General features: G+C 46.7%; 1 protein-coding gene across 1 annotated transcript in view; it reads right to left on the bottom strand.

Moving 5' to 3' along the window:
- Window positions 1-2,114: 2,114 nt before the first annotated feature.
- The window catches only part of adgra3 (adhesion G protein-coupled receptor A3), a 41,796-nt gene continuing 16,774 nt past the window's right edge, over window positions 2,115-27,136 (bottom strand). The window contains exons 3-19 of the mRNA XM_080547632.1: window positions 26,353-26,424; window positions 20,318-20,389; window positions 19,663-19,734; window positions 19,116-19,276; window positions 16,891-17,104; window positions 15,417-15,581; window positions 14,446-14,647; window positions 13,479-13,628; window positions 12,519-12,677; window positions 11,863-12,066; window positions 10,998-11,205; window positions 10,133-10,341; window positions 9,626-9,750; window positions 8,976-9,099; window positions 7,845-7,990; window positions 6,431-6,526; window positions 2,115-4,138 (exon numbers count right to left, since the gene is read on the bottom strand). Coding sequence (XP_080403758.1) covers window positions 2,431-4,138; window positions 6,431-6,526; window positions 7,845-7,990; window positions 8,976-9,099; window positions 9,626-9,750; window positions 10,133-10,341; window positions 10,998-11,205; window positions 11,863-12,066; window positions 12,519-12,677; window positions 13,479-13,628; window positions 14,446-14,647; window positions 15,417-15,581; window positions 16,891-17,104; window positions 19,116-19,276; window positions 19,663-19,734; window positions 20,318-20,389; window positions 26,353-26,424 — 4,087 coding nt within the window. The 3' untranslated portion in view covers window positions 2,115-2,430. The remainder of the gene's footprint in view (window positions 4,139-6,430; window positions 6,527-7,844; window positions 7,991-8,975; window positions 9,100-9,625; window positions 9,751-10,132; window positions 10,342-10,997; window positions 11,206-11,862; window positions 12,067-12,518; window positions 12,678-13,478; window positions 13,629-14,445; window positions 14,648-15,416; window positions 15,582-16,890; window positions 17,105-19,115; window positions 19,277-19,662; window positions 19,735-20,317; window positions 20,390-26,352; window positions 26,425-27,136) is intronic.

Raw genomic sequence — 27,136 nt, 5'->3', positions numbered from 1 at the left:
TGTCAAAGATAATGTACTCAAATGAGACCATTGAAGCACATTAGAGAACATGGGCCGCTGACCCACTATAGCGAAGGGTCTTGAGTTACCGTAGACAGTCTACTCCTGCTGGAACACAACAGGTGACCTCCTACCCAGATTACATACACAATGAAGTTGCCGCCCCACATAAAGGTATACAGCCGTCCCAGCCCAAGATTGATTTTCCAGTCCGTCATATGTGAAAGGTCAAAGGTCAAAGTTGACTGAACACTGGCAGAGAGAGGCTTCATTGACCATATTGCCCTTCACATGATACATCTTTTTGTTGACTTATTTTCTTTTTTATTGGATACAAATAGGCCTACTCTAAGCTCCTTACCCACATTATAAAGATACTCAAGTTCACATTGAACAATGTTGACCGTGTTGCCTTTAGTAGACAATGAGCCATGCAGTCAGTTGACCAGATAGCTCTATTTGTGTGATAGCTTTGCTGAAAAAGCAGTGCTTACCGAAAATCTAAAAACTGTTCCATCAGGTTCGGATACAGTAGTCTGGTAGTAACTGCTGAAATAGAAACTGTCTCCACTGCTTTATTGTTGAGGCTCAAACACCATATCGTCCCTCCCATAACGAAATACATCACTCAGAAACGGTCATACACATTTCACTACACCCCTCATAAGACAATGGCCTGACTGCCATAATCATTACAAACAACGGTTGCTAATGTATGTTCTAATCTATATTTTTCGGCCTCTTAAGTTGTGAGTAATTACGATACGGCAGGTAATATATTTATGTTCCTCTAGACAGTTAAACCCTGCTAATTGCATCCAGCACAGATGGTACGACTTTGTTGAAGATATCAATCTTCATTCTCCGTGGCAAGCTTCCAAAACAAGACCAGATGCTTCTTTCAGGCGCGGTAGGCAGCGGACGCAAAATGTTAAAAGATGCATCACTTCTCTGACGCTCGCTGTTCTGCGCCTCCTATACGAGACGAGGCTTGGATACGGTCTACAGCGTGTACTAACAGGTGGGAGAAGGAATTGATTCTACCTGATGAAACACTCGTCATTTTATATCCTCATTATAGTCACAATCTCTTCACATTCATTAACTTCTTAACTATTTTTAAATAAATCTGACTCAAGAGACTTTCCTGACTGCATGACCAGATCAGAAATACCTTCAGATGCAATTTATTTATTATTGCAAACATTAATGTTGCATATTGCATTGTTATGGTTTGCTAGATATCATTTATTCATTGGTGGAGTTTAAAATAAGACAATAAGAGTAATAGCTAAACGAATGTCTGATCTTAATGGGTTAACCATTTCCCACCCAAGGTGTTCCGTATCATTTTGAGACAGATTAATTTAGCTTGATAAGCTCTGAAGTTAACAAAAAAAACCTGTCATCAACTTCTCTCTGACGACCTCAAGTGAAATGTATAACATCGTCGGAGCAATTATTTCAAAATAATTTTCCTTCTTGACTGGAGGTTATCACTAATCAAGCAATAACTACTCCATACATAATTCAAAAGCACTATTACAGTTTGTCATATCCAAGATGGCCGGGGCAATATATCTCTGCCTGTTGGAAAAAAACGGTTTAACACATCATTAGCAGAGAATCAGAGCTATGTATTTTCTTTCTTTTGCAGTGCCGTTTGTAACTATGGCGACGAGATGACAGTTACAGATCCCTTGTTTTAGTTTAACGGACTAAGATTGATTCACTGAAAACAAAAGAAGAGACCTGTAAAAAGACCTGGATGCCCTGGACTCAAACCCAGCACTGGGAGCAGAATGGGTACAGAGCAGGACCTCCATCACAATTAAAGTGTGGCCTCTCCAGGAGGAGAGGGGTAAAAATAAAAAGGGCCAGACGAAAGTTCACAGAAAACCGGCATATAACTAGCTTGTCAAGGTAGCCATAGATAGAAGGGTAACTTTTGGAACAAAAATAAGCTTCGCCTCACCTTAGCACTACTCTCAAATAGCACAGGCGGGGTGGAACATAATAAGAGAAATTAAATACTGGCAATTAGGTGAAAACTTTTGGTTTATTACGTTGAAACAAACGAAAAAAAAAAGAAAAAAGACCAGCCCCAACGGGTATGCACAGGGCAACGGCACAGACCATGCAGTTTCACGTACAAAACAGAGTAACCAATCAAGACAAAGGGATATAAAAATAGACCATTTACAAAATGTCTACACAAGACAGTCGAGTGGCATTCAAAACGAAAGCTTTTCACATACTCAAAAATAATGTGACTATTTTTTTCTCCGATACATTCTTTTCAAGAACTCTTTTTAAAAATGTCTAGAACAATCTAGAAGAACAAACAACAACAGAGGGGGAAACAAATTCACAGTTGAGGGGAGAGAGAGCACATAATAATATCTCTTTGGGCGTGAGAAAAACACTTTGCTACACAGTAGTTTCGTGTTTCCATAGGCCAGTCTTAATGGTGGCTGAGCTCTGTGTGTTGATTAAGGGCATGATCTGCCCGTTGTCCTTTAGCGTGCCGTTTTGTGTGGCCAAATTGAGACCGTACGACTTGGGCTGGCCCTCCAGTTCAACGTTATTGGGCTGCTTCGCGCTACTGCTGTCTTTACTCGTGCTCGACACAGCAGTCCCCACTCCTCCCACTCCCTCAGTCTCTCCTTCCCCTACTACAGTCTCTCCTCCCACCGCCCCTCCGCCGACCGCCGACCCGTTGCTAACCGCCACGCTCCCCCCTCCCTTGTCGCCGTAGCGGGAGGACCGCCGCGGCAGGCTGGTGCTAGCGTCGCTGCTGTCCTGTTGTTGCTGGCTCTGGTGCCGCTCCCTGTACGCCATGTAGGCTGCCCGGCGGCTGCTCCGGGCCTGCTGGCTGTCGTGGTGGTGGTGGTGGTTGTGGTGGTTGCCGTGGTACCGCGGCCTGTGGGGGGCGCTCTGCACGCTGCCGCCGTCCACGCTGGTGGGCACGTCGTACGCGTACTCCCTCAGCACGGTGAGCCGACTCGCCCGGTGGGCCCGCGCTCGGTTCTTGTGGTGCCGTTGGCCGCCGCCGCCCGCGTGTCCGTTAGCGCCGGTGGCGGCGTTAGCGGCGGGGTTGTTGTTGTTGTTCACGGGGCGGAACTGCACCACCTCCACGGGCGCCACGTGCATCTTGATCTCGTTGTCCACCGAGTGCTCCGTCAGGCTGTTGTCTAAGAGGGCCGACGACGTCGCGTGGCCGTTGGTCGGGGCGGGCAGGGGGAGGGCGAGGGGGAGGGGCAGGGGGACGGCCTTACACTGGGCGGCCTCGGCGTGCAGGTTGGTCAGCTTGCTGCCCTGCTGCTGCTGCTGCTGCTGGGCGGTGGCGGAGTTGGAGTTGGAGTTGCGCAGGCTGAGGGCGCTCTTGTTGGTGCAGGAGGACTCGGCGCCGCTGCTGTGGGTGCCTTTCGACGCCTCCCCGTTGCCCGCCCTGCCGCCGCCGCCCGCCACCGACCCCGCCGCGGACGCCGTCCCGGTCCCCGGGGCCGGGAGCAGGGCGTCCTCCCGTCCCGCCGAGTAGGCCCGTCGCCGTCTCCCGGGGGGGCAGCAGGCCCGGGCCCAGTGGCGCCTCACGTCCTGCCGGTTCACGCCGTGGTGCGCCACCATGAAGGCCCCCAGCGCCAGGGCCGCCGCGCCGAACAGGCAGGAGAACGCCAGGTCGGCGGGCCGCTCCCGGGACACGGCCAGCGCCCCGAACACCCAGAGGGCGGCGTAGAGCCCCAGGGCCGAGGCCACGCCCAGGAGCTGCACCGGGAAGGTGTGCTCGTTCTCCAGGGCCGACAGGGGCATGGCGGCGGCGGCGGCGGGGTGGGGGGGGTGGTGGTGGTGGTTGGACACGGAGGAGGAGGAGGCGGCGTCGTGAGGGGGCTGCTGGAGGTGGTGGATGTGGAGGGGCTGGTGGTGGTGGTGGAGGAGGGCGGCTGGCTCTAGTCCGCCCGCCTCGCTGCCGGTCGCTAGGCGCTGCTGCTCCTCGGCGGGCTCCTTGAGCTCGTAGCGGCGCTCGGGGTGTCGGCGCAGCTGGAGGAGGATGGACAGGAAGTACATGCAGTCCACGAAGGTGATGAAGCTGACGGGGCCGTAGAACGCCCCCAGGCTGGGCTCCCACGCCATCCAGCAACTGTGGGGGGGAGGGAGGGGAGGGAGGGAGGGAGGGACACACAGATGGAAAAATGTAATCAGTATTCACATTTACATATACAGATTATACACTGCATCTATTTATTTTCTTTACATAACGTTAACCTCATAGCATAATTGCCTTAGTCATATTTTGGCCAAATTGAGATATCTGCCTACTCTCCTAACACTGCTGATTCACTGTGCATTATTGCCTAAGATGCCATCAGCCTGCTTGTTACATTCCAAAATCACTATCTGCCCAAGTCATCTCTTTGACATCTTAGGCATTTTTGACACTACATACAAAGATGGCTCGGCTGACCACAAGTGAAGCATGACTTAAGGCTCCTGCCCACTGTGCGATTTGTCCACGATTTCGCCACGAATTTGTTGTCGCAGACTACGTTGCGTAGTCGTAGAGACATCCTAGCGTCGTAAGGCCAAATCGGGACGTCGTAAGTCGCACAGTGTGAGAGAGTCAGCGATCAACAACTAATTGCTCCTACGTTCTAAAGACGAGGCTACGACCTGCCGACAAATTTCTGGCAGGTCAGAAATGTTCGTCGTGGCTCGTGAAGTGTGGCTGGTCCTTGTAGGATAACATACTGCTCTGTGAGAATGAAGCTCAACCCGGCGCAGGGGGCTGTCCTTAATACGAGGCATGAGAACCGTGTAGACTCAACCATCTCTGCTCAGCAGTCTTAGCTGGCGAAATGTCCGGGCGCCTGTGTTTTCTCCTCGCGAATAACGGGCTATAAGTCACCGGTGGTGCCGAGTTGAGGTCCAAATGCAAACGGGCCAGCGAGCAGACTTGCCTCCGTTTAGAATAAAGTCATGTGAGCCGCGAAGACCTCGTGTGTTTTGTTGTGACTCGCTCAAAACCCCGCAGTCCCACCGTCGGAGGGAGCGGTGCGCACAGCCTTTCCTGTGCTATTTGTCTCCTAAAGTGGCTAAAAGTGCATACGATTGGGACCAGCACTCGTTGTCCAGGTAGCCAGGTTGTCTGGTGAGGGTGTACAAAGGTTGAGGGTGTCCCGATGTGGTGCGGGGTGTTATAAATGTGAGCTCTTTTGGTGGCCGTAAAACACAGTCGCCGGGACGGCGCTGGGAGCTTGTGCCTATGGATGGTTTTTCGGGATGGTGTCTCTCTCCTCCATATTAATGCCAGTTCACAATGAACAATTTCAACAAGTGTACAAGTCGCGTCACAAGCAATCATGGATGTCAATCGTGGCTGAGAGCAATCGTACAGTGTGAGCACAATCGTACAGTGTGAGCACGCACGTCGTAAGGTCTGATCAAGTCGGAGACGGTAGGACTGAAACTTTCAGTCGTGCAGTGTGAGGGGTTCACCGACATAACATCGCACAGTGGGCAGGAGCCTTTAGGCAATTATGCTACGAGGCTAACGATAAGTAACATAACAGTATTTAAATTTGGCCGTCTTAAAAATCACTCTTGTCGGCTGCAGATGAAGTGAGCTGAATTAATATTGCACCGAACTTCAAATTGAAGTCACACCCGTTCACTAATCAACCATAGATAATGCATCATAATAATAATAATAATTATCGTTGTCTAGTACTTGTACTCTGCAATGACAAGTTGAATCTAATCTAATCAACAGCATCTGGATCTTATTGATCTTATCAGTAGAAACGTCCATCTTTCGCTTCCCATTTTCCGGGTATCTGTTCTGTTACGTTCAGCGAATCGGGTTCGACGAATTTGTCTCGGTAACTGAAAGTTAATTAAACTCCAAAGACTTCAGACAGATACAGGTCCGGATCTCCAAATTACTCATCATGGTTATGCAACCCAAACAGCTGCCACTGTAAAGAGGGAGAGAGTCCCTCCCCCTGGTTGAATGAAGTCCCCTCTTTCTCCCCCCCCCCCTCTCTCTCTCCCCCTCTCCCTCCCTCACCCCCTCCCTCGATGGCAGTGTGGGAATGACAGTAGCGGCAAACTGGCAGAATACTCGAGGTGCGTAGACGGACGCGCTATAAATAAACTTCCATAATTAGGCTCTCAGAACTTCACAGGGACTCAACTTTCCCTCGCCGCCCCCCCCCCCCCCCACACACACACAAAATGTCTTTGTGGCCAGTCGATAACAAAAGCAATTTCTCATGAGTAAATAATGTAAAAAGGCTGCAGAGTGGTCTTAACAAAGACATACACCGTGCTGCTGCTGAGATAAAATGTGACAGCATTCTTATAATTGCAAACTGTGGATTATAAGGAGCTCTAATTGGTTACAATGTGACAGCAGAGGCCCGGCACTACTTACTATTGTGCGTTGCTCCGGCTACCGTAGTTCTTGATGTTGGCAGCAGCAGTGATGCCACAGACAATGATGGGTATCCCTCCGCCGATTAAGTAGAACCTGTTATGGAAAAAGGAATGGGAAATTATTCCCTGCACGATCTGGTAACCGTTTGACGGCAGAGGGGGGGGGGGGGGGGGGCTTAGGGGACTCAGACAGGACCCGACACTGACACCATGTGGTGGAACTGACGCCAACACACGGTAAGTTCATAGACCTCTTCCCAGGGTTCCCACACCTTCTGAAACATCAAATCCAAGCACCTTTCAAGGACTTTCAAGACTCAATTCCCTCAAATTCAGGGACCCAACACGGCATAGTTTGAGACAGATCTAGATGACAATTCATATAATAGGAACTCTCCGCTCACAGACAACAATTAAAAAGAGAGGCTTGAATGTGTGAACACTAGATGGTCTCTTGCCTTCTCTACCACAGCACAGCAAAACAATATATTGTGAAATATGTGTAAAGTTCAGCATTACAGAGACTCATTTAGTAGTTGACGAGCTAAGTAAAACATTTTTGAATATATATATTATTATTTTTTGAGAGAGAGAGAGAGAGAGAGCCATGTCTATTTTCAAAAACTTTTAAGACCTTGATTTTTATTTTTCTCAAATTCACAAACTTTCAAGGATTTCAAGGAGCTGTGGGAACCTGTCATCATGACTTGAGACGAAAAAGAGTCACATCCGAAGTGGTTACAAGACTGATACTGAGCAACTTAAATGAAGTTTGAGTCTGGGGGGGTGCCAGACTATATTAGACTACAGACATGTCCTTTTAGTCACAGGGCATCATGGGAGAGGTCTTTTTTTTAATGATTTATTTATGAGTTTTCAGGTTTTCTCATCACAAACACACAGGGACATCACAATGCAACACTATGGAAGCAACAACATACCAACGAAAAAACACAATAACAATAACAAGAAGAAGAAAAGAAAAGAAAAACAACAATATAGATTATTAAAATAAATACATAAGAAGGAGAGGAAAATAAAAAGACAGAGGTTTTTCAGTTGGGAGGTGGCGGGGTAATTTGAATGGCATCTATATAATGTGAAAAGACAGATTTAGTCAAACTTAATAGGGAGGGGAAACTTAATAGGGAAACTTAGTAGGGAGCCTCATAGGGTATGCTTGATATGATTTTCTCCAGCTGCGATAAAATACAGCACGTCTCCAATCCAACGAGAATGAGTGGGAACGTAGGGACCCTTCCAATTCAGAAGAATTAACCGCCTTGCCAGCAGAGTAAAAAATGCCACAAATTCCAGAACATATTTGGGCAGCAGAGGTAGTAACTCGACTGGCAAGCCTCCAAACATAGCAACAAGGGAGTGGTGTTTTTTTTTTTTTTTTTTTTTTTTACCTCAGCATCGGCCGTGGAGGGGGTGGGGGCTCGTCCAGTTCTTCGTAGCGCTTGGCCTTGCGGGTCACCTGCTTGTAGATGTTGCGGGCCGTCACGCCCACCCAGAGAGCCGTGGCCAGGGTGGAGTAATGCAGCACGATGCCCACCTGAGAGAGATCAGCACGCTGAGTCACTTTCATATCAAACACACACTAGGATGCTGAATGGATGTACAGTATATTGGGGGCAAGGGTGAGCTTTCCTGGATCATTTTAGACAGATTTGCATCTGAGTTTGAGTGCAAAATAACAGCATCCGCACACTCAAACACTGTGCCAAAAAAATCCTCTGTTTTATCGCGAGCTTTCGGTCATAGACCTTCTTCAGGCATAAAGCAGACAAGTGAATGCAGTGGTATAAAGGGTTCAAACGACATCACTTGATTTAGCCAACGCACAACACCTGTGTCAAAAATGTCTCGTACACAATATCAGTGTGGAGAATTCACTAACAAAGTAGGTCCTCTTCGCTGAATTCCATGTCGTTAGCCTCATAGCATAATTGCCTCACATGACAAAAGTGATGCTTCACTTGTGGTCAGCCGAGCCATCTTTGTATGTAGTGTCAAAAATGCCTAGATGTCAAAGAGATGACTTGGGCAGATAGTGATTTTGGAATGTAACAAGCATTCTGATAGGCTGATGGCATTGGCAATAATGCACAGTGAATCAGCAGTGTTAGGAGAGTAGAGTTAGGCAGATATCTCAATTTGGCCAAAATATGACATTGGCAATTATGCTACGAGGCTAACGATACGGAAAAACAGCTACCTTCCAAAAATGTCTTCCAACTAAGCCCTTTGTGTAAAGTCCAATGAATAAATAAAGCAACATTAGTGCAGCTCTGCATCGGGTCTCAACCTCATTCAGTGCAAGAAAAAGCCTATACATCCGAGACAGACAGAGATTTGCCTCTGCAACATCGGAGATCCCTCTAACATTGAGAGGTGTCTGCGCTAAGCTAGGAGGGCATGCTGACAGACAGGCAGGCAGACAGGCAGGCAGGCAGGCAGGCAGGCAGGCAGGCAGGCAGACAGGCAGGCAGGCAGACAGGCAGGCAGGCACACCAGGGGTAGGGTGGGAGAAGACTCACTGCTTGACACACGCTGGCGTAGCGCGTCTGATTGATCCCCCCCACGAAGACCCCGCAGGTGAGGAAGATGTGGAGGCTCAGGTTCACCAGCATGTGCCAGCACTTACGGCTGATCCGGACAGTCCTGCAGATGAACATAGCGTTAGCATATGAATGGTAGATGGACTGACTTATATAGTCGCCTTATTCCAAAGCGTTTTACAACGGCCTCTCATTCACACATTCACACACACATTCACACACCAATGGCGACAAGCTGCCATGCAAGGCGCTGGCCGGCCCGCTCACTGGGAGAAATTTGGGGTTCAGTGTCTTTCCCAAGGACACCTCGACATGTGGCCAGCCGGGGCTCGAACCGCCGATCTGCCAACCTTGCGATCATTAGACGCCGGCTCTACCATCCCACACTGGTTCACTGGGACTCGATTCCTTACACACAGTGGTACACCATACTCAAGAGACCCAATCACAAACACTATACTAAATAAGCTTTTTTTTTTTTTTTGTATGAAGGCAACAATACTGCATCAAGGTAATCAAGTCTACCATGCCAGGCTAAAATAGCTATTATCAAACAGAGACGATCTCCACTAACATGCACCAGAGTGTTGTGTTGATAGATAGTAGGCGTGTGACAGTGGAGCTCGTACCTGTGGTGGTAGATGTAGCTGACGATGATGGCCAGCAGACAGAGGACGAGAACGAACGCCGTGGCGTAGATGACTGGATGGAGGAACTTGATGCTCGGGGAGAAATACTCCACCCCACTTAGGTCCTGTAATACACATATATGACACGTCACAATGGCACAATAACACAATCTTCACTTGAAGACAACAACCAACGGTAGCCTCGCACTTAAGACAGATAAAGCAGAGATAAACCAGGATGTACTATTTAAATGCCTACAGAAATGAACTTGTTAAAACAAATGCTAAAATAGATGTGGTCGACTGATTTAGAGATGCTAAATAGATGTGGTCGGACTGATTACCTTGCAGGATCAACATTTTAAGACCTAGCACCTCATTTTAGGACCGAATAACTGAAATGTGGGACCAATTTAGGCCTTATAAACTGGCTTGCTGGATTTTAGACTTTAAGGCTTTTTAAGACCAGCGCAGGAACCCTGAATGGACCATCCTTCGGGTTCTCACCATGAGCAGGGCGTAGTTGCTGAGCGAGTCGCAGGACAGGGTGGTGAAGTTGTCGTGGTGACCCAGGATGCGGCAGCCCTCCGTCTGCCAGCCCCCCTGCCCGCCCAGCAGGCTGAAGTTCCAGAAGGCGGGCACCGCGTCCGAGCCGTGGGCGAACCGCCGCAGGGTGGCGTTCACAGGGCTGTGCAGGCCGCGTAACGGGAAACCCTCTGACGCACGTAAACAAATAAAACAAGAGGTCAAGCCTTAATTATATTTTGGCCAAATTGAGATATCTGCCTAACTCTGCTCTCCGAACACTGCTGATTCACTGTGCGTCATTGCCTATGATGCCATCAGCCTATCAGGATGCTTGTTACATTCCAAAATCACTATCTGCCCAAGTCATCTCTTTGACAGAGGCATTTTGACACCACATACAAAGATGGCTCGGCTGACCACAAGTGAGGCATGACTTCTAACGACATGTGACACGGCCTGGTGAAAGGGGGTAACAAGTCGGCAGCCAATTTAATGTTGCGACTTTTCATTTTGAAAAATGTATATACATTTCAACGACACACTCGCTAGTCAACTAACACAGCTTGTGTTGTGAGCCTGCTAACAATGTTAAGTAGTAGTTCTAGTTAGCAGGGTAGCACAAGGTAGCAGTGGGGATTACTCACCCAATCCATTGCGTTGCAGTATTTTGGCTTGACTACTCACTCACTAGTGTTGTGATTCTCAACAAGGTCGAAATGTATTTCCGAGTGTTTCAAAATCAAACTTGTCGCCGACTTGGTTTTTCACCAGAACGTGTCGCATATGCACACGCGACCGTTACGGTGATGGTTGTTACTGTCAACGGGTAGACTTGGGGACTGACCTATCTTGGCCAGGAGAACGGGGGTCGCCACGCTCCTCCTCTTCCCCCCGTCGGCCAGCAGGGAGGAGTTCCCCGTGGAGGGGAAGAGCTTGCCGTTGCGGAAGGCCAGCAGGTGCAGCTTGTAGACCGCCTCGTCGGCCTGGCCCGGGACAGAGTACTGAGAGAACAGAGAGGGAGGCAGCTGCAGGGACGCCTCCACTATGGTGTTCTGGAGAGAGGGAAGGAGGGAGGGGGAGAGAGAGAGATTTAGAGAGAGGGAGAGAAAGGGAGAGGGATAGAGAGAGGGAGAGAGAGGGATAGAGAGAGAGAGAGAGAGGGATATAGAGAGAAAGAGAGAGAGGGATAGAGAGAGAGAGGGATAGAGAGAGAGAGAGGGATAGAGAGAGAGAGAGAGAGAGAGAGAGAGAGAGAGAGAGAGAGAGAGAGAGAGACAGACAGAGAGAGAGAGAAAGAGAGAGTCAACCAGGGGGGCTTCATTCTGTCTACCAACACACGGTTGTTCCCAAGCCGTGCGCTTCATAGATATTATATCCTAGATAGTATATCTACTATAGAGCAGTGGTTGTCAAACCTCTCCTCGGAGACCCCCAGCCGCTCCACATATTTGATCTGTTCCACCACCAGCACACCCGATTCAACTAATCAAGTACAAAGCAATTATGATTTGAATCAGGTGTGCTGGTGGTGGAACAGATCAAATATGTGGAGCGGCTGGGGGTCCCAGAGGAGAGGTTTGAGAACCACTGCCATAACCTAGGCAGGACACTGTATTTCTCTATCTGACCTATTCTCAAAACAGCCACTAGTGGGCGCCACTCTCCCCGAGGAGAGGTTTGAGACCTCTTTGGTCTCTAGAGGTACTGACTTTGAGGGCGAGGCTGGACAGGGTGCTGGTGACGTTGCACTTGAAGCTGAGCTGCAGGTCGTGGTTGACGTCCAGGTCGATGCGGGGGCCCAGGTCACGCAGGCCCATGCGCTCCGGGGTGGGCCGCTGGAACAGCGTGCACGTCATGCCGTTGAAGCTGCCGGCCTTGACGGCGTGGGCCTCCAGGGCGATGTTGTGGGCGTTCTAGAACAAACCAAACCCCCCAAAAAACAGTTGAACACTTTCAATCGATCATATAATCTGTGTTCGGTCAAATGAACACAGTTTTGAGTCCAACCTACAAGTGGTGATCGTCTAATATCAGATTTGTGTTTTACATTAACTGATAGCGTTAGCCTCATAGCATAATTGGCTACGTCATATTTTGGCCAAATTGAGATATCTGCCTAACTCTACTCTCCTAACACTGCTGATTCACTGTGCGTTATTGGCTCTGCCATCAGCCTATCAGAATGCTTGTTACATTCCAAAAATCACTATCTGCCCAAGTCATCTCTTTGACAGAGGCATTTATGACACCACATACAAAGATGGCTCGGCTGACCAACAAGTGAAGCACGACTTAGGCAATTATGCAACGAGGCTAACGATATATTTGACCTATTGAAGTGATCTGGTGTGTCGTTTGGACTCACGGTGGAGTAGGCTTGGGCGCTGGCGAGGCGGTGTACGGCGATCCTTTGGAGACACTCCACGATGCGAGAGCAGGCCCTGGCCTCCCGCTGGGCCATCCACAACACCCTCTCATCAGCCAGCATCAGGTTACTGGAGATGTCCACCATCACGTCCCCTAACTGAAACACAGAGACACAAACAGTCAGGATATAAAAAACACACTAACACGAGGCTGCGTACATTCACACGCTCTAGCTTGAACGTCTAGCCGACATTGTTGATCCTTGCTGTGGAATTTTTAAACATTTTTTTGGAAACAGATTTAAACATGGACATGGTTTGCTTTGTCTATCACACTGAAATAACACTCGGTTGCCATTCCTTGACTCCACTTGGAATGGAATGGACTGCACTTATATAGCGCCTTATTCCAAAGCGCTTTACAACAGCCTCTCATTCAACCATTTACACACACACATTCACACACCAATGGCGGCAAGCTACCATGCAAGGCGCTGGCCACGCTCGTGTGAATGTACTGAATATGTTGATTATATAATTAAGTGTTAGGTAATGAGAAGCCGTGGTATATCGTGGATATTGACACAGCTAGCGGGGTGGTTAGGCACGACACGAAGCTTCGAGTTCCATAATGCTTTTATACAACGGTTACCACATTTATCTATCAATATTTCACCAAAGAAAAACAAGACAAACTTTTAATTCATGTATTTTAATGGAACTATGTTTTATTGTAAGTGTATTCATCCGCTGAACAGTTGTTTATTGGTTGCTAAGCAACGGTAAGAATGTAACTTCGATAACGGTCATATATACAAACGCGGAGTAATATGAAAAGATGTGTCAACATTCCATTTAGCCGTGCGTATATCATGGATATCGGCACGGCTGGAACGCAAACTGACCAAGAGACACAATGGGCCGGATCTATACGTTGTATAATGTCTGTTAGGACCCACCTCCTTGTACTTCTCTGCAAACTTGCCAAACTTCTCAATCATCTCCGCTACAAAGATGACGTCCATCTTGTCTGAGAAGTTGGCAGCGTCCACAGTGTAGACCAGCAGCTGGCGGGCAGTGGTCACTGCGTTGGTCAGGTTCAGAGGCATCTACGACCAAAGAGAGGAAGATGTAAACTGAGTAAAAAAGATGGACAAAGGTTGAAATGAACAGAAAGAAATTGAACTCATGAGTAGAGAGAGAGAGAGAGACAAGAAATGAGAGACAAGACGCAATCAAACAGAGGACAGATACAGAGACAGAGATAAAGAGAGAGACATAGAGAGATATTCAGCAGCAATACTGGGACGTCATAATAATAATAATAATAATTATTATAATAATAATAATACATGTTACTTATTTCTAATGCACTTTACATTTGCAAATCTCAAAGTGCTACAGATTAAAAAACAAGAAAGTGCTACGAATAAAAAACAGCATACGGTCCAAAAATAGGTAAACAAAGAAAACAAAAAACAAAAAACAATACTGGCCATGAGGTGAGATTTTCAACAAAAGGCTCTATTAAAAATAAAAAGGTAGGTTTTAAGGCCTCGTTTAAAAGCATCCACGGTCTGTGGTGCCGTTAGGTGGTCGGGGTCATTACTTCGTTGATGATGTCGAGGGATATTTTGCAATGGCTTCATATTATAATACGTGTATATAAAAGGGACTATAATTTCTGTCTCGTTTGAGTCCATCACAAGTCCCGGCTGTCTGTTTAGGTACTTTCACTTTCGATGTACGCATGCAGGTCGTTTCAAGTGTTACCAGCGTAAGCACAGGTATCAGATGTGGGTCATTTGAAAAAGTAGGAGTAAGCAGCCGTTCTAAAAAAGTAGTTTAAAGGCGCTAAATTGGAACTAGGCATTACGACGCCTCCGTAGAGGGATGATCAGCAGCGAGACTGGTAGCCGTGGTTACCTGGTTGATGATGTAGAGGACGCGGGTGACGTCCTTCTGGTACTGGCAGCGGGAGTAGTCCTCGTCGGCCCAGAGGCCCCCGCGGTCGCAGTGCCGCCACGCCCGCCGCTCGTCCCCCGAGGAGCCAGAGTAGATGCCCGCGCCCGAGGCCAGCCTGTTACACGGCAGGTAGGCCGTGATGCCGGCCAGGGTGCGAGGCCACCTGAAGGGAGAGAGGGAGATAGAGAGAGAGGGATGATGAGAGGAGGAGGAGAGTCAGTGGAGGAAGAGTTGTCGAGCCATTGTCTGCTCATGTTGACGCTGAACATTTGTGACGGCAACTGGATGAAAGGGGGAACAAGTCGGCGAACGATCCAAATGTTCTAACTTTTATTCTGACAAATAAAGTAAATCGATTTCGACATTGTTGAAAATCAATGACACACTCGCTAGTCAAGCCGAAATATCGCAATGCAATGTTCAATGCAAAACAACTTCAAATAAAAGCGTGAGAATCTATACTTTTCACCTCATAGTTAATTGTTTGATTTAAAATCCAAATCCATCCTTAACATAGAGCCAACAAAACAAGAAAAAATGCTTTGATATCCCATAACCCAGTGGTTCTCAAATCTCTCCTCGGGGACCCCCGGCCGCTCCACATATTTGATCTGTTCCACCACCAGCACACCTGATTCAACTAATCAAGTACAAAGCAACTTGATCAGTTGAATCAGGTGTGCTGGTGGTGGTGGTGGTGGAACAGATCAGATATGTGGAGCGGCTGGGGGTCCCCGAGGAGAGGTTTGACAACCACTGCCATAACCGAGGCAGGACACTGTATTTCTCTATCTGACCTATTCTCAAAACAGCCACTAGTGGGCGCCACAGTGCTGAGGTTTTCCCCACACAGACAGTTCTCAAACTCGGCACTTCCGCATTCATCCACATAAAGGTGCTGGTATGGATTCTTCCATGTGTGGCCCACTCACCTGAACTCTCCCTTGTTGTTAGACACCCTGTCCGGTGGGCAGTACTTGGCGGAACTCTCTAGAACTACGATATGGACGTGACGGGTGTTGTTCCCTCTGCTCGTCCGCACGCGGCACTCCCAGTTCCCCGTAGAACCGGGCTGGATGTTGGAGATCGTCAACGCGCTGCACGACCGGGATAGGAGAACGGTTATAGAAAAAAGTTATTAAAAAAACGCTGCTTCGTGAAAATACAACTGTCTTGAGCACATAATGGATTCGGTCATATAAACACACAAACCTGTCAGCACTGAAATGTTACGTGTTTCTGTGTCATGTCAGCTTGTTCGTTGTTGTCTATGCTGGACGCTATATGTCTGTACTGTGTTTCTGTGTGTTACTGTGTTGTCTATATGTCTGTACTGTGTTTCTGTGTGTTACTGTGTCGTCTATGTGTCTGTACTGTGTCTCTGTGTGTTACTGTGTTGTCTATGTGTCTGTACTGTGTCTCTGTGTGTTACTGTGTTGTCTATATGTCTGTACTGTGTTTCTGTGTGTTACTGCGTTGTCTATATGTCTGTACTGTGTCTCTGTGTGTTACTGTGTTGTCTATATGTCTGTACTGTGTCTCTGTGTGTTACTGTGTTGTCTATATGTCTGTACTGTGTCTCTGTGTGTTACTGTGTTGTCTATATGTCTGTACTGTGTCTCTGTGTGTTACTGTGTTGTCTATATGTCTGTACTGTGTTTCTGTGTGTTACTGTGTTGTCTATATGTCTGTACTGTGTTTCTGTGTGTTACTGTGTTGTCTATATGTCTGTAGTGTGTCTCTGTGTGTTACTGCTTGCTTGTACTGTGTTGTTATTGTATGGGCTCATCCATTTATCTTTTTAATGACCCGTATTGTATTTGATGGCTTATTAATTTCATGTACAGTTACTGTGTGATGTTATTTGATCTTTTTAAGGAAGCCTTTTTATAACTAGCCAGAAACTAGGGATGAAAATTAGCCCTCTGGCTAAATCTAGATTTTACATGTTCATTAATATGCATGGTCTCTTTACAATTAAAATAAACATGAACATACATAATGTAGGCCATCCATCCTGCCAAACCAGAGAGGATTTGATGCTGGGGAGAGTCTATGAAAGGCTGAGTGTCCCTGGGTAGGCTCCAACCAGTAGCCTTCTAAACCCCTCAAAAAAAGTTCGGAAACGCTTTTTTTGTTGATTATTCCAAATATTTTTGGGCCGCTACCCACACGTTTAACTGTGTTGCTCATTCCACGAATGCATGATCCTTACAAGTTGTACCTCGTTGTAAAGGTGACTAATCAGGCCTTCCAATGATATAAAATAAAATACCAATTGGTATTATTAAAGGGGAGGAATAATCAACAAAAAAAGCGTTTCCGAACTGTTTTTGAGGGGTTTAGTTAACAGCAGAACAATAGTCTGTTAAGAGGGGGGGGGGAATAGAAACATGTTTTTCTAACCTGGCGATGAGCGAGCAGTTCTGCACCATGCTCTTCTCTATGAAGATGCCCTGGGCGGCGTCGGGCTCCACCATGCGGCCGTCCTGGTACCACAGCACCTGCATGTCCTCCGCCACGAAGGAGGCCTGGCACTGGAAGGGCAGGCTGTCCCCCTGGAACACGATCTGACGCTGGGACGGGGTCAGCTGGAAGGAGGGCAACTCCAGGGGCGCGTCTGGAGGGAAAGAACGAGAGGGAGGAGAGAGAGGAGAGGAGAGGGAGAGAGAGAGAGAGAGGAGAGGGAGAGAGAGAGAGAGAGAGAGAGAGAGAGAGAGAGAGAGAGAGAGAGAGAGAGAGAGGAGAGGAGAGGGAGAGGAGAGGGAGAGAGAGGAGAGGAGAGGAGAGGAGAGGAGAGGGAGAGAGGGAGGAGAGGGAGAGAGAGAGGTGAGGGAGAGAGAGAGGTGAGGGAGAGAGAGAGGTGAGGGAGAGAGAGAGGTGAGGGAGAGGAGAGGGAGAGAGAGAGGTGAGAGAGGGAGAGAGGAGAGGAGAGGGAGAGAGAGAGGAGAGGAGAGGGAGAGAGAGGAGAGGGAGAGAGAGGAGGGGAGAAGGAGAGAGAGAGGAGAGGGAGGGAGAGAGAGAGAGGAGAGGGAGGGAGAGAGAGAGGAGAGGAGAGGAACAGGTCCAGAGGTCAATGGTCAGGTCGGAGGTCAATTGAATAGAAAAGAAGAGAGCGCACCCCGCAGAAAATGTAAGCTAGGTGCTGGCAACGGAACAAAATCCAATGGACCTATCGCTAAGCCACACCCCCTTTGAAAACTCAAGACAAACAAACAACGCTTCACCGACAGTGACTGACTGACCGACCGTGACTGAATGACATTCAATGACTTACAATGGCGGGAGTTGGCAAATTTCTGATTTCTGATTTACCACAGCAAGTAATAGAAATGTTTTTTTTAAAGATGACAAGAATATTTTGTCTAAAAGCTTTTCACCATCAGATATTAGCGAGTTGTTTGTCCGAGTTTTCTGCCTGTCGTGACTTTTGCGGTGATATGATTGGACAATTTCTATTTTGGGGCGTGGCTTAGCGATAGATCCATTAACTGGAAGGATGTGTCCTGGGGTGGTCCAGTGGTCTAGCACCATGGTCTACAGTGCACACATGCCCATGTCGGCATGGGTTCAGATCCGGCCCATGCCCTGCTGACATGCCCTCTCTCCCTTCTTCTCCTCACTTTCCTGTCTGTCTTCACTGTATCTGTCCAATAAAATGAAAAATATGAGTGGGACTGCCCTTCTCAAAAAAAAGAAATAAAAAATCACTGGAAGGCTAGATCCTATTAGTCACTCTGGTCATGTGGTAACACTTGTAGAGGCTGTGCCGTATATGTCGTAAAGCCCTCCCCGAGACACGTGCCAAACTGATAAGAGTTTGAGGCGAGTACAAACCAACACTGCAATGCCCTGCCCTTATCTCGTGAAACCTTTGCACAACACAACCGCCTTTCCCAAAACACGGCGACCGCTGCAACACAAGGCCTCAGTCAATGTATGACTGGGGGTTGAAATTAAAAAGTTGTCTATGTACATAATCTGCCTTAGTCTAGGAATGTGAACGGGGGGGGGGGTGGGGGCAGAGTGCCAAAGGCTGCTAACATGTGTGTGTGTGTGTTGTGCACGTGACGTACATTCTTAACACTCAAGTGAGGAGCTTAGATGTGTGTGTGGCGTGCGTACGTTAAGTGTTTGATGGTTTCTGTGTACCAAAAACAGTATGTGTGTGTGTGTGTGTGTTCTTTACCACAAGTGAGGAGTTCAGATGTGTGTGTGGCGTGCGTACGTTAAGTGTTTGACGGTTTCTGTGTACCAAAAACAGTATGTGTGTGTGTGTGTGTGTGTGTATGTTCTTTACCACAAGTGAGGAGTTCAGATGTGTGTGTGCGTGCGTGCGTACGTTAAGTGTTTGACAGTTTCTGTGTACCAAAAACAGTGTGTGTGTGTGTGTGTGTGTGTGTGTGTGTGTGGGCGTGTGTGTTCTTACCACAAGTGAGGAGCTCAGATGTGTGTGTGTGTGTATGTGTGCATGTGTACGTAAGTGTTTGACACTTTCTGTGTACCAAAAACAGTGTGTGTGTGTGTGTGTGTGTGTGTGTGTGTGTGTGTGTGTGTGTGTGTGTGTGCGTGCGTGCATGCGTGTGTGTATGTGTGTGTGTGTGTGTGTGCATGCGTGTGTGTGTTCTTACCACAGGTGAGCAGCTCAGGCTTGGTGGAGGTGATGAGCTGGTCCTGCAGGGAGCTGGGGTAGGAGCACTTGGTGTCCTTCACCACCACGTTCCGGTCCTTGATCCAGCGCAGCAGCCACAGCAGGTTGCAGTCACACAGCAGGTACGGCGTCTGGAACTCCCTGAGAAACCACGGCAACGCAGAGAGAAGTCAGGGGGAAGTCTGCTGAATGGGATCGCCTGACCATTACTTGAATAACTGTTACGAAGGTCTATGACCGAAAGCTCGAAATAAACTACGTTTTTTTTGCAGTGTTTGAGTGTGCGGACGCTGTTATTTTACACTCTATTGATACTCTTCAGTTCCAGCACTTCAGCAAAGTCTGATGACGGACGAGCGGTGGTATTTTCACTATTTTGATTGAATAACTGTTTCAAAATACTGAAAACTTGCCACAGCAAGTACAGATTCCACTGTGAGATTAATTCTACAGCCGCAATAAGGTGGATGTCAGAAACATGCTAACTGGTACATAGTTAGTTGGAATAAAGTGTAAACCGTACTTACAATGTTTTCAAAGACACCAAACTGTCAAAGGTCCCTTGAGCCAACGACGAAAACATATTTCCTGACAAGTTTCTGAAAAAGAACACAAGGGTTAATCAATCAATCTATAGAGGATCCATAAATCAGATGATACATCGTCAGATACAGTATCACACATCACACAATCACACAACCCAGACACGAGCTGTCATTCCGAACCCCATTAAGATGATTAAGAATATCTCAATCCTCAAATTTATGATGGGGGTAGAGGACGTACGCTAACGGGTGCAGCTGCTGCACTAGACCCTAAGGGGGAGACCAAGGGTAATATGTTAACCTCCCTGCACCTGCCTCCACTTCCTGGGGCTCTGAGGTAGGCAGGCCAATTACTCTCAGGTGCTCGGGCCAAGTGTTTTACTATGAAACCGATGTCCTTATCAAGGACTTACATAACTGAACTATATTCGGAGGGAAATGAGCCAAACAATTTGAGAAAGGAATGCAACGCTGCAATCTCGCAAAGTAACCGCGCTTAATCGATACCAACGTCTCAGTCTGTGATCTTTATGAGAGTAGACTTGTGTACCCTTGCGTCCGTGGGAGCAGTAATACGATGTGAGCGTTTTACTTTTTACCCTTCAACAAAGCAATAAAAAGAAGAACGATTACTTACAGTCTGACCAGACTTGTGAGGCCCTTGAAGATATCCACGTTGAGGCAGCCAATGCGATTGTTGGATAAGTCTCTATAGAGAACAATCAAAATGAAGATTCATAGTTTTCATCAACATCATGTAGCATTGCATAACATTGTATAATCAATTGGACACGACCGTGGGACTTGGCTCAAACCACATCATGTACTGACTCAGGGAGTTGCAGGGAATGTGTAAAGCTCAGGGGGGTATTCCATCAATGTCGCTAAAGGAAAATCCAGACGTATTTTTTTATAACTTCTCAGAATAGGCCTGGATTTTCCTTTAGCGACGTCGATGGAATACCCCCCAGATCAACAAACGGAGGTAAACAAGGTTAATAACTACAGCTCAGTACTTGAAAGAGACAGGCTGGGGCAGGGACAGAAAAAAGAATATTTACAACTTTTCAAGGTGATTTCGGATGATGTCTGTTTTCGCCTCGGAGGGGTTTTCCACATGAAAGCTCGAGGAACACACGAGGAGATTAATCTGTCTGTGATTAATGTCAAACACGTCAAAGTGTGTGTTTTTTCTCTCACCAAGGACTTGACATGATGTCTACGGCGAACGTCATGAAATCCATGATTAAGAGGACTGTTGTGAAGAGACTTTTGTGTGAGAATTAAGACGACATAAAACAATTTGACTTTAGGCTCGGATCAAAATAGACCTAACCAGTCTTATTGAGGCAGCGTTCTGACAGTCTGAGTACTAACAGTCACTTTAAATAAACACGTCAGATAAATGACTCAAATGTGTCTCGAGGGGTATGAAATTGAAAGTTTAAATCGCATAATTGCCTACGTCATATTTGGGCCAAATTGAGAAATCTGCCTAACTCTACTCTCCTAACACTGCTGATTCACTGTGCCATTATTATTGCCTATGCCATCAGCCTATCAGAATGCTTGTTACATTCCAAAATCACTATCTGCCCAAGTCATCTCTTTGACATCGGCATTTTTGACACTACATACAAAGATGGCTCGGCTGACCACAAGTGAAGCATGACTTAGGCAATTATGCTATGAGGCTAACGACATGTAACTGTTCATATAGTAATGTTATTAACTAAAATACCTCGTGAGTCTCAACAATATTCCAGGGAAGGTCTGATAGCTTGTAGCTACAACCATCACCCAGAGCTTGGAGCCGCCAGGGGTAATCACAGAGCTAGCAAACACATATTGAGGAAAAAATGGCTAGAAAATAATAATAACTGGAACAAAAGTAAACATCCAAGTGTTTGTTTAATTATTGTTGTGGGTGCCTAAGTGGCAGCTGGGGGAATTTAGTGAGAGGTTATTAATTCCACTTGCCCCCCCCCAAAAAAGAAACTTTAGCTAGCTTGCCAAGTCGTGCTGGCATTCCGTGTCAGAGGAGGGATAACCTAGTGGGGGGGGGGGGGGTGTACTTCCTTAGCTAAAGAGATAAACGTTCATCCAGCAGTATCGGTTTAGATGATTCAGCTCTCGCAGTTAAGAATTCTGTGTGATGTCAAAAGAGCCCACATGTAGAGAGAGAGAGAGAGAGAGAGAGAGAGAGAGAGGTGTCCCTAGCAAACGTCACCATTACATCACTGGGCCTGAGAGTCCAAAACTCTGGAAACATTTAAACGAGATCTCAAAACCTACTTATTCAATCTCGCCTTTTTAAACGTCCATCTTAGTTTTAGCTTTATCTTCTTGGCTCTTTGTGAAGCGCATTGGGTCATATTCTGTGAGATATATTAACGCTATACAAAGAACATTTTATTTGATCACCATCATCAATGGTAACAATAGCGACGGTATTTTTTTCCAGGAAACTTGAAGACTGAGGTTTTAAGCCAGAAGAAAAAAAACAATAAAAGTCTCTAATCTATCCCCTTTCTTGTCATTATGTTTTCTATACTATAGAGGCCTACAGGACTAGTATTCACTAGGGATGTAACGGTACACAATATATTCGGTTCGGTATGTACCGCGGTTTTGAAGTCACGGTTTGGTATGTTTTCGGTGCTTTGGATAAGACGTGGACAACTGTAGTTAGTGTTTTATAGATAGATATTTAGATATTTAAATCCAGTAAATTGACCATAAGAAAGCATTCAAAGTTACAGCAGAGCCCTACAGATACAGAAGACAGAATGAGCTCAGTTGTTGTGATATGAGCAGATGTAAAAATAGCTGTGTGTGTAACAAGGCTGGGCCAACTACTATTCAGCTGTCTGTGGAATGTCGAGGCTAGAGTGGTGGTGGTGGTGGTGGATGGGTGGGGAGGGAGGGAGGGAGGGGGTTAGAACTAGGCTCCTTTAGAGCTCTCCCCCAGGGTACCTACAGTCCTTCCCATCACCCCACCCCATCCCACCCCACCCAGACGGCTGTCTGGGACTACCAGGCTCCGTCTGACTGACTGACTGAACCCAAATCAGATGTTTGTCTCATGATGAGATGTTGACATGGTTCTAGATGCCAGCCTATGTTAGGAGTCTATGCACACGACTGACTCGCTGGTTTGAAACAGACTTACTATGTACTCCGTAACGAACATCGTTAGCCTCATGGGCATAATTACCTAATAAAAGTCATATTTTGGCCAAATTGAGATCTGCCTAACTCTACTCTCCTAACACTGCTGATTCACAGAGCATTATTGCCTCTATGCCATCAGAATGCTTGTTACATTCCAAAATCACTATCTGCCCAAGTCATCTCTTTGACATCTAGGCATTTTTGACACAACATACAAAGATGGTTCGGCTGACCACAAGTGAAGCATGACTTTTATGCTACGAGGCCAACGCTATGGAGAGGGTACTTCGACATTTAGACTCACGATTTAACCCAAATGTTGACATCTCAAATAGTGTATAAGTCATGTAGAGTGTACTGTAGATCGAACCCCTTCTTCCTCCTAGAATATTCTAGGCTATGTCTTACTTCCCTCTCTTTTTGACATCTCTTTCTCTCTCTCTCTCTTTGCTCGACAAAGATAGGTAAAAAAATAATCAGTCTCGGTGCGAGTGGCATGTCTCAAAACGAGTAGAAATCAAATTAGGTGCTTTGAAGAGTTGGTAGGACAGATGGGAGGAATTAAAGATTGTCTGGAGCAGAGAGAGAGAGAGAGAGAGAGAGAGAGAGAGAGAGAGAGAGAGAGAGAGAGAACACTGAAGGTCTTTGTTAGGAGTCTGTGCTACTGACTGTGTTAGGAGAGAGGGAGAGAGAGAGAGCATGTATTTTCATGTTCTCCGTGCCAATTAACTCCATCACACTTTTCCAGAAGCTGACTAGAGGGTGTTATTCATGCCAACAGTCACTGCTGTTGCTTCTGTTCATACCCAGCTGCTCTCCCACTTCTGCGGGAGGAATACGCTGGAATGGCTGAATAAAGCAACACATGTTGTTGCTTCAAGAGTGACTGGAGACACAGGAAGCAGATAAAACAACTTGTATCTAGGGATGCGCCGAATGCTCGGCCACCGAATGTATTCGGCCGACAATAGCAAAAAAAAGCACATTCGTTATTCGGCCGTTCGGTGTGAAAAGACTGAATGTTTACCGGATACGAGACGTTTTGTTTGATGACGCGATCAAACAGTGGAAGCAACCCGTGCTGTTCTGTGATAGAGACGAGCGTTGAGTGATGACTGCCTGCTGACTGCCAAGTCGTATAATTACAGCAAACATGTTGCACATCCTGACATTGATTTTGATTGATTTTCAACAATGTTGACATGTATTTCCGTTGATTGGTGACTTGTTCCCCCTTTCACCAGCCGCTGTCACGATTTTTACATCTTTCATGAAACGAGGAGGTATTACGTAACATGAAGTATACAACATTTCAAAGACATTATTTATCATTTTACATGAATAAGCATACAAGCATGAATAAAAAGCTACATTTATTTAATTTATGCAATGGTACAAAAGAATTTAAGAAAAACTGCCGGTATTCGGCCAAGTGTTTCCTTAAGTTCGGTTTCGGCTTCGGCCAAGAATTTTCATTTTGGTGCATCCAAAACTATTTTGTGAGATGTGCTTTCTCATTTCACACAGAAAACCCCCCAATATCAACATTGTGACGTTAGAATTACATGGTTCTATCTCCATTTTTGTAAGAATTGAGTTTTTTACATAATCTGATCCATTAGGTGTTTATTAATGCCTGTGTGGTGTTATTTTTTAAAATGTAGACATTTTTGAGTTAGTAATTAATAAAATACAAAGGTTCCATCTCACAAAACATAATGGAATGTAAAAACTTTGACGCTCAATATCTCTGAACTGCCCTAAACGGAGATAGAACCTTATAATTCTAAGCTCACGAGATATCGACTAAAATTTAATTTAACCTTGACCAAAGAATAGACCTACAGATAAAATGGACTTCTGGGTGACATACGGTATCTATAGGATAGTGTATAGTCCATAACTGTTGGTTATGAAATGGCTGTGACATGACAAGGGAAAATGAAGCTGCGTCTAAGCCAAGGGGATGACAACCTTCCTGTCTCATTCACGGCTGCGGACCAGCGGCCAAATCCAAGTTTATGTTGGCAGGCGCTGGGCAGTATTAGATGATTCCAATGCACAAACACACACACACACACACACACAGAGACGCAGACACACACACACACAGACACAGAGACACACACAGAGAGACACACAGAGAGACACACACAGAGAGACGCACACAGAGAGACACAGACACACACACACACACAGAGACACACACACCCCCACACAGACAGACAGAGAGACACACACACCCCCACACAGACACACACACACCCCCACACAGACAGACAGACAGACGCACACGCACACGCACACGCACACACACACACACACACACACACACACACACACACACACACACACACACACACTCCTTGCGTGTATGAAAGTGGAGAGGGCCTCATGTCTGGAGTGGTCCCTGGCGGGAGCCCAGGAGGGCTTTTGAACTGTAGGAACAGAACGCCACTTCACAGCAGCAGGCCCTTATAGACACCTATAGACCAGACTAACATGGCTGTCCATAGCCTTCACCCGTCACAACATCCAGAATGAAACGTTATGGAACGAGAAGCCGTGGTATATCTAAGTTACAACCCCTAGCTGTGCCGATATCCACGATATATACCACGGCTTCGAGTTCCATAACGCTTTTTTACAACGGTTACCACATTTATCTATCCATATTTCACAAAAGAAAAACAAGACAAACTTTTAATGAGTGTGTTTTAATAGAACTATGTTTTATTGTAAGTGTATTCATCCGCTAAACAACAGTTGTTTATCGGTTTCTAAGCAACGGTAAGAATGTAACTTCGATAACGGTCATATATACAAACGGTCATATATACAAACGCGGAGTAATATGAAAAGGTGTGTCAACATTCCATTTAGCCGCGCGTATATCATGGATATCGGCACGGCTGGAACGCAAACTGACCAATAGACACCGGATCTATCCGTTATATAATTAGTAATATAGTGTCAATTACTGAAAATAATGTTCCCAAAGAAACGATGTCACAAAAACCTTCTTTGGGAGTATTTAAATGTAACTGTCGCCAGGTCTACTGTGTCACGTGACCTACACGACACGTATCACTCTTCACACATAGAAGCTAAACAGTGGTGCGCACGCATGCAAAGACCGTTTTGGTCATTTGGTGTCACCTCAAGATGTGTCTGCGCTGACCAACACAAACGTTGCACCAATATAGGAGGTATACAGATAAGATAGATAGATAGATAGATACATAGATAGATAGATAGATAGATAGATAGATAGATAGATAGATAGATAGATAGATAGATAGATAGATAGAGAGATAGAGAGATAGATAGAGAGATAGATAGAGGCTGTTCGCATTGTTCAAACCACACTGCCGCCATTGGTGTGTGAATGTGCGTGTGAATGGATGAATGAGAGGCCATTGTAAAGCGCTTTGGAAGAAGGCGCTACATAAGTCAGTCTATTTAAGTCCATTTAATAGCGGTACTATTATTACTTACAGTCTTTTGAGAGACAGCAGTCCGAGAAACGCCCCCGGTTCGATGCGACTGATGATGTTGTTCCGCATATCCCTGTGAATGACATACATGAGGGTCAGATTACAGCGAAACACACTCATAATGTGACTATCCTGTCGGATGAGATCACACCACTGCCAACCCCGTTGACCCCTAGCGCCACGGTCATTCGTTCCACACAGTAAAAAAAAACACATCGACAACCCTCCCCTTTCATCCCATGGGACTCTCACTCATATAAGACACCTGTAGCTGGGGCACGAGACCCCCCCAATCAATCATGACTCCACAACCCCCCCCGATGCTGACAGCCCGGGCCGTGGCGGGGCCCCTGGGGACCCCCACACACAAAGCCCCCCCGCCACGCTCCCCTCCCGGGGGGGTTCAAAGGCCTCGGCCCACAGATACCTGCAGCGTTCACCTGCGCCGGCACTGCCGAGTCACTCATTACTGCCTGTGTTCAAAAGGGCTCGTAAGGCCGCCACCTGAGCCCCGCACACAAAGCCCTCTGGGTAACTCTGACTGGCCCCGTTTGATGTGGAGCTGTCATCTGGGGGGAGAGGGGATGGGTGGGCAGGGCTACGTACGGATCATAGGAGACTGGAGAGACAAAGAAAAACTATCCACTAGCCATGGCGTTTGATGTGCTCTGGCAGAATCGGCTTTCCTGTAGAGGTGCTGAGAGGAAAAATCGGTAAGAAAAAAAAAAGAAGAAAAAAGAGAGAGAAAATCAAGAGCTTTGGTTTTTGAAATGCGAGGCAGGGAG

Source organism: Nansenia antarctica (assembly GCF_963989245.1).
Source record: "Nansenia antarctica genome assembly, chromosome: 17".
In the NCBI taxonomy this organism is placed as follows: domain Eukaryota; kingdom Metazoa; phylum Chordata; class Actinopteri; order Argentiniformes; family Microstomatidae; genus Nansenia; species Nansenia antarctica.
Note: the sequence above shows the minus strand (reverse complement) of the source record. Positions and strands in the feature narration are given on the sequence as shown.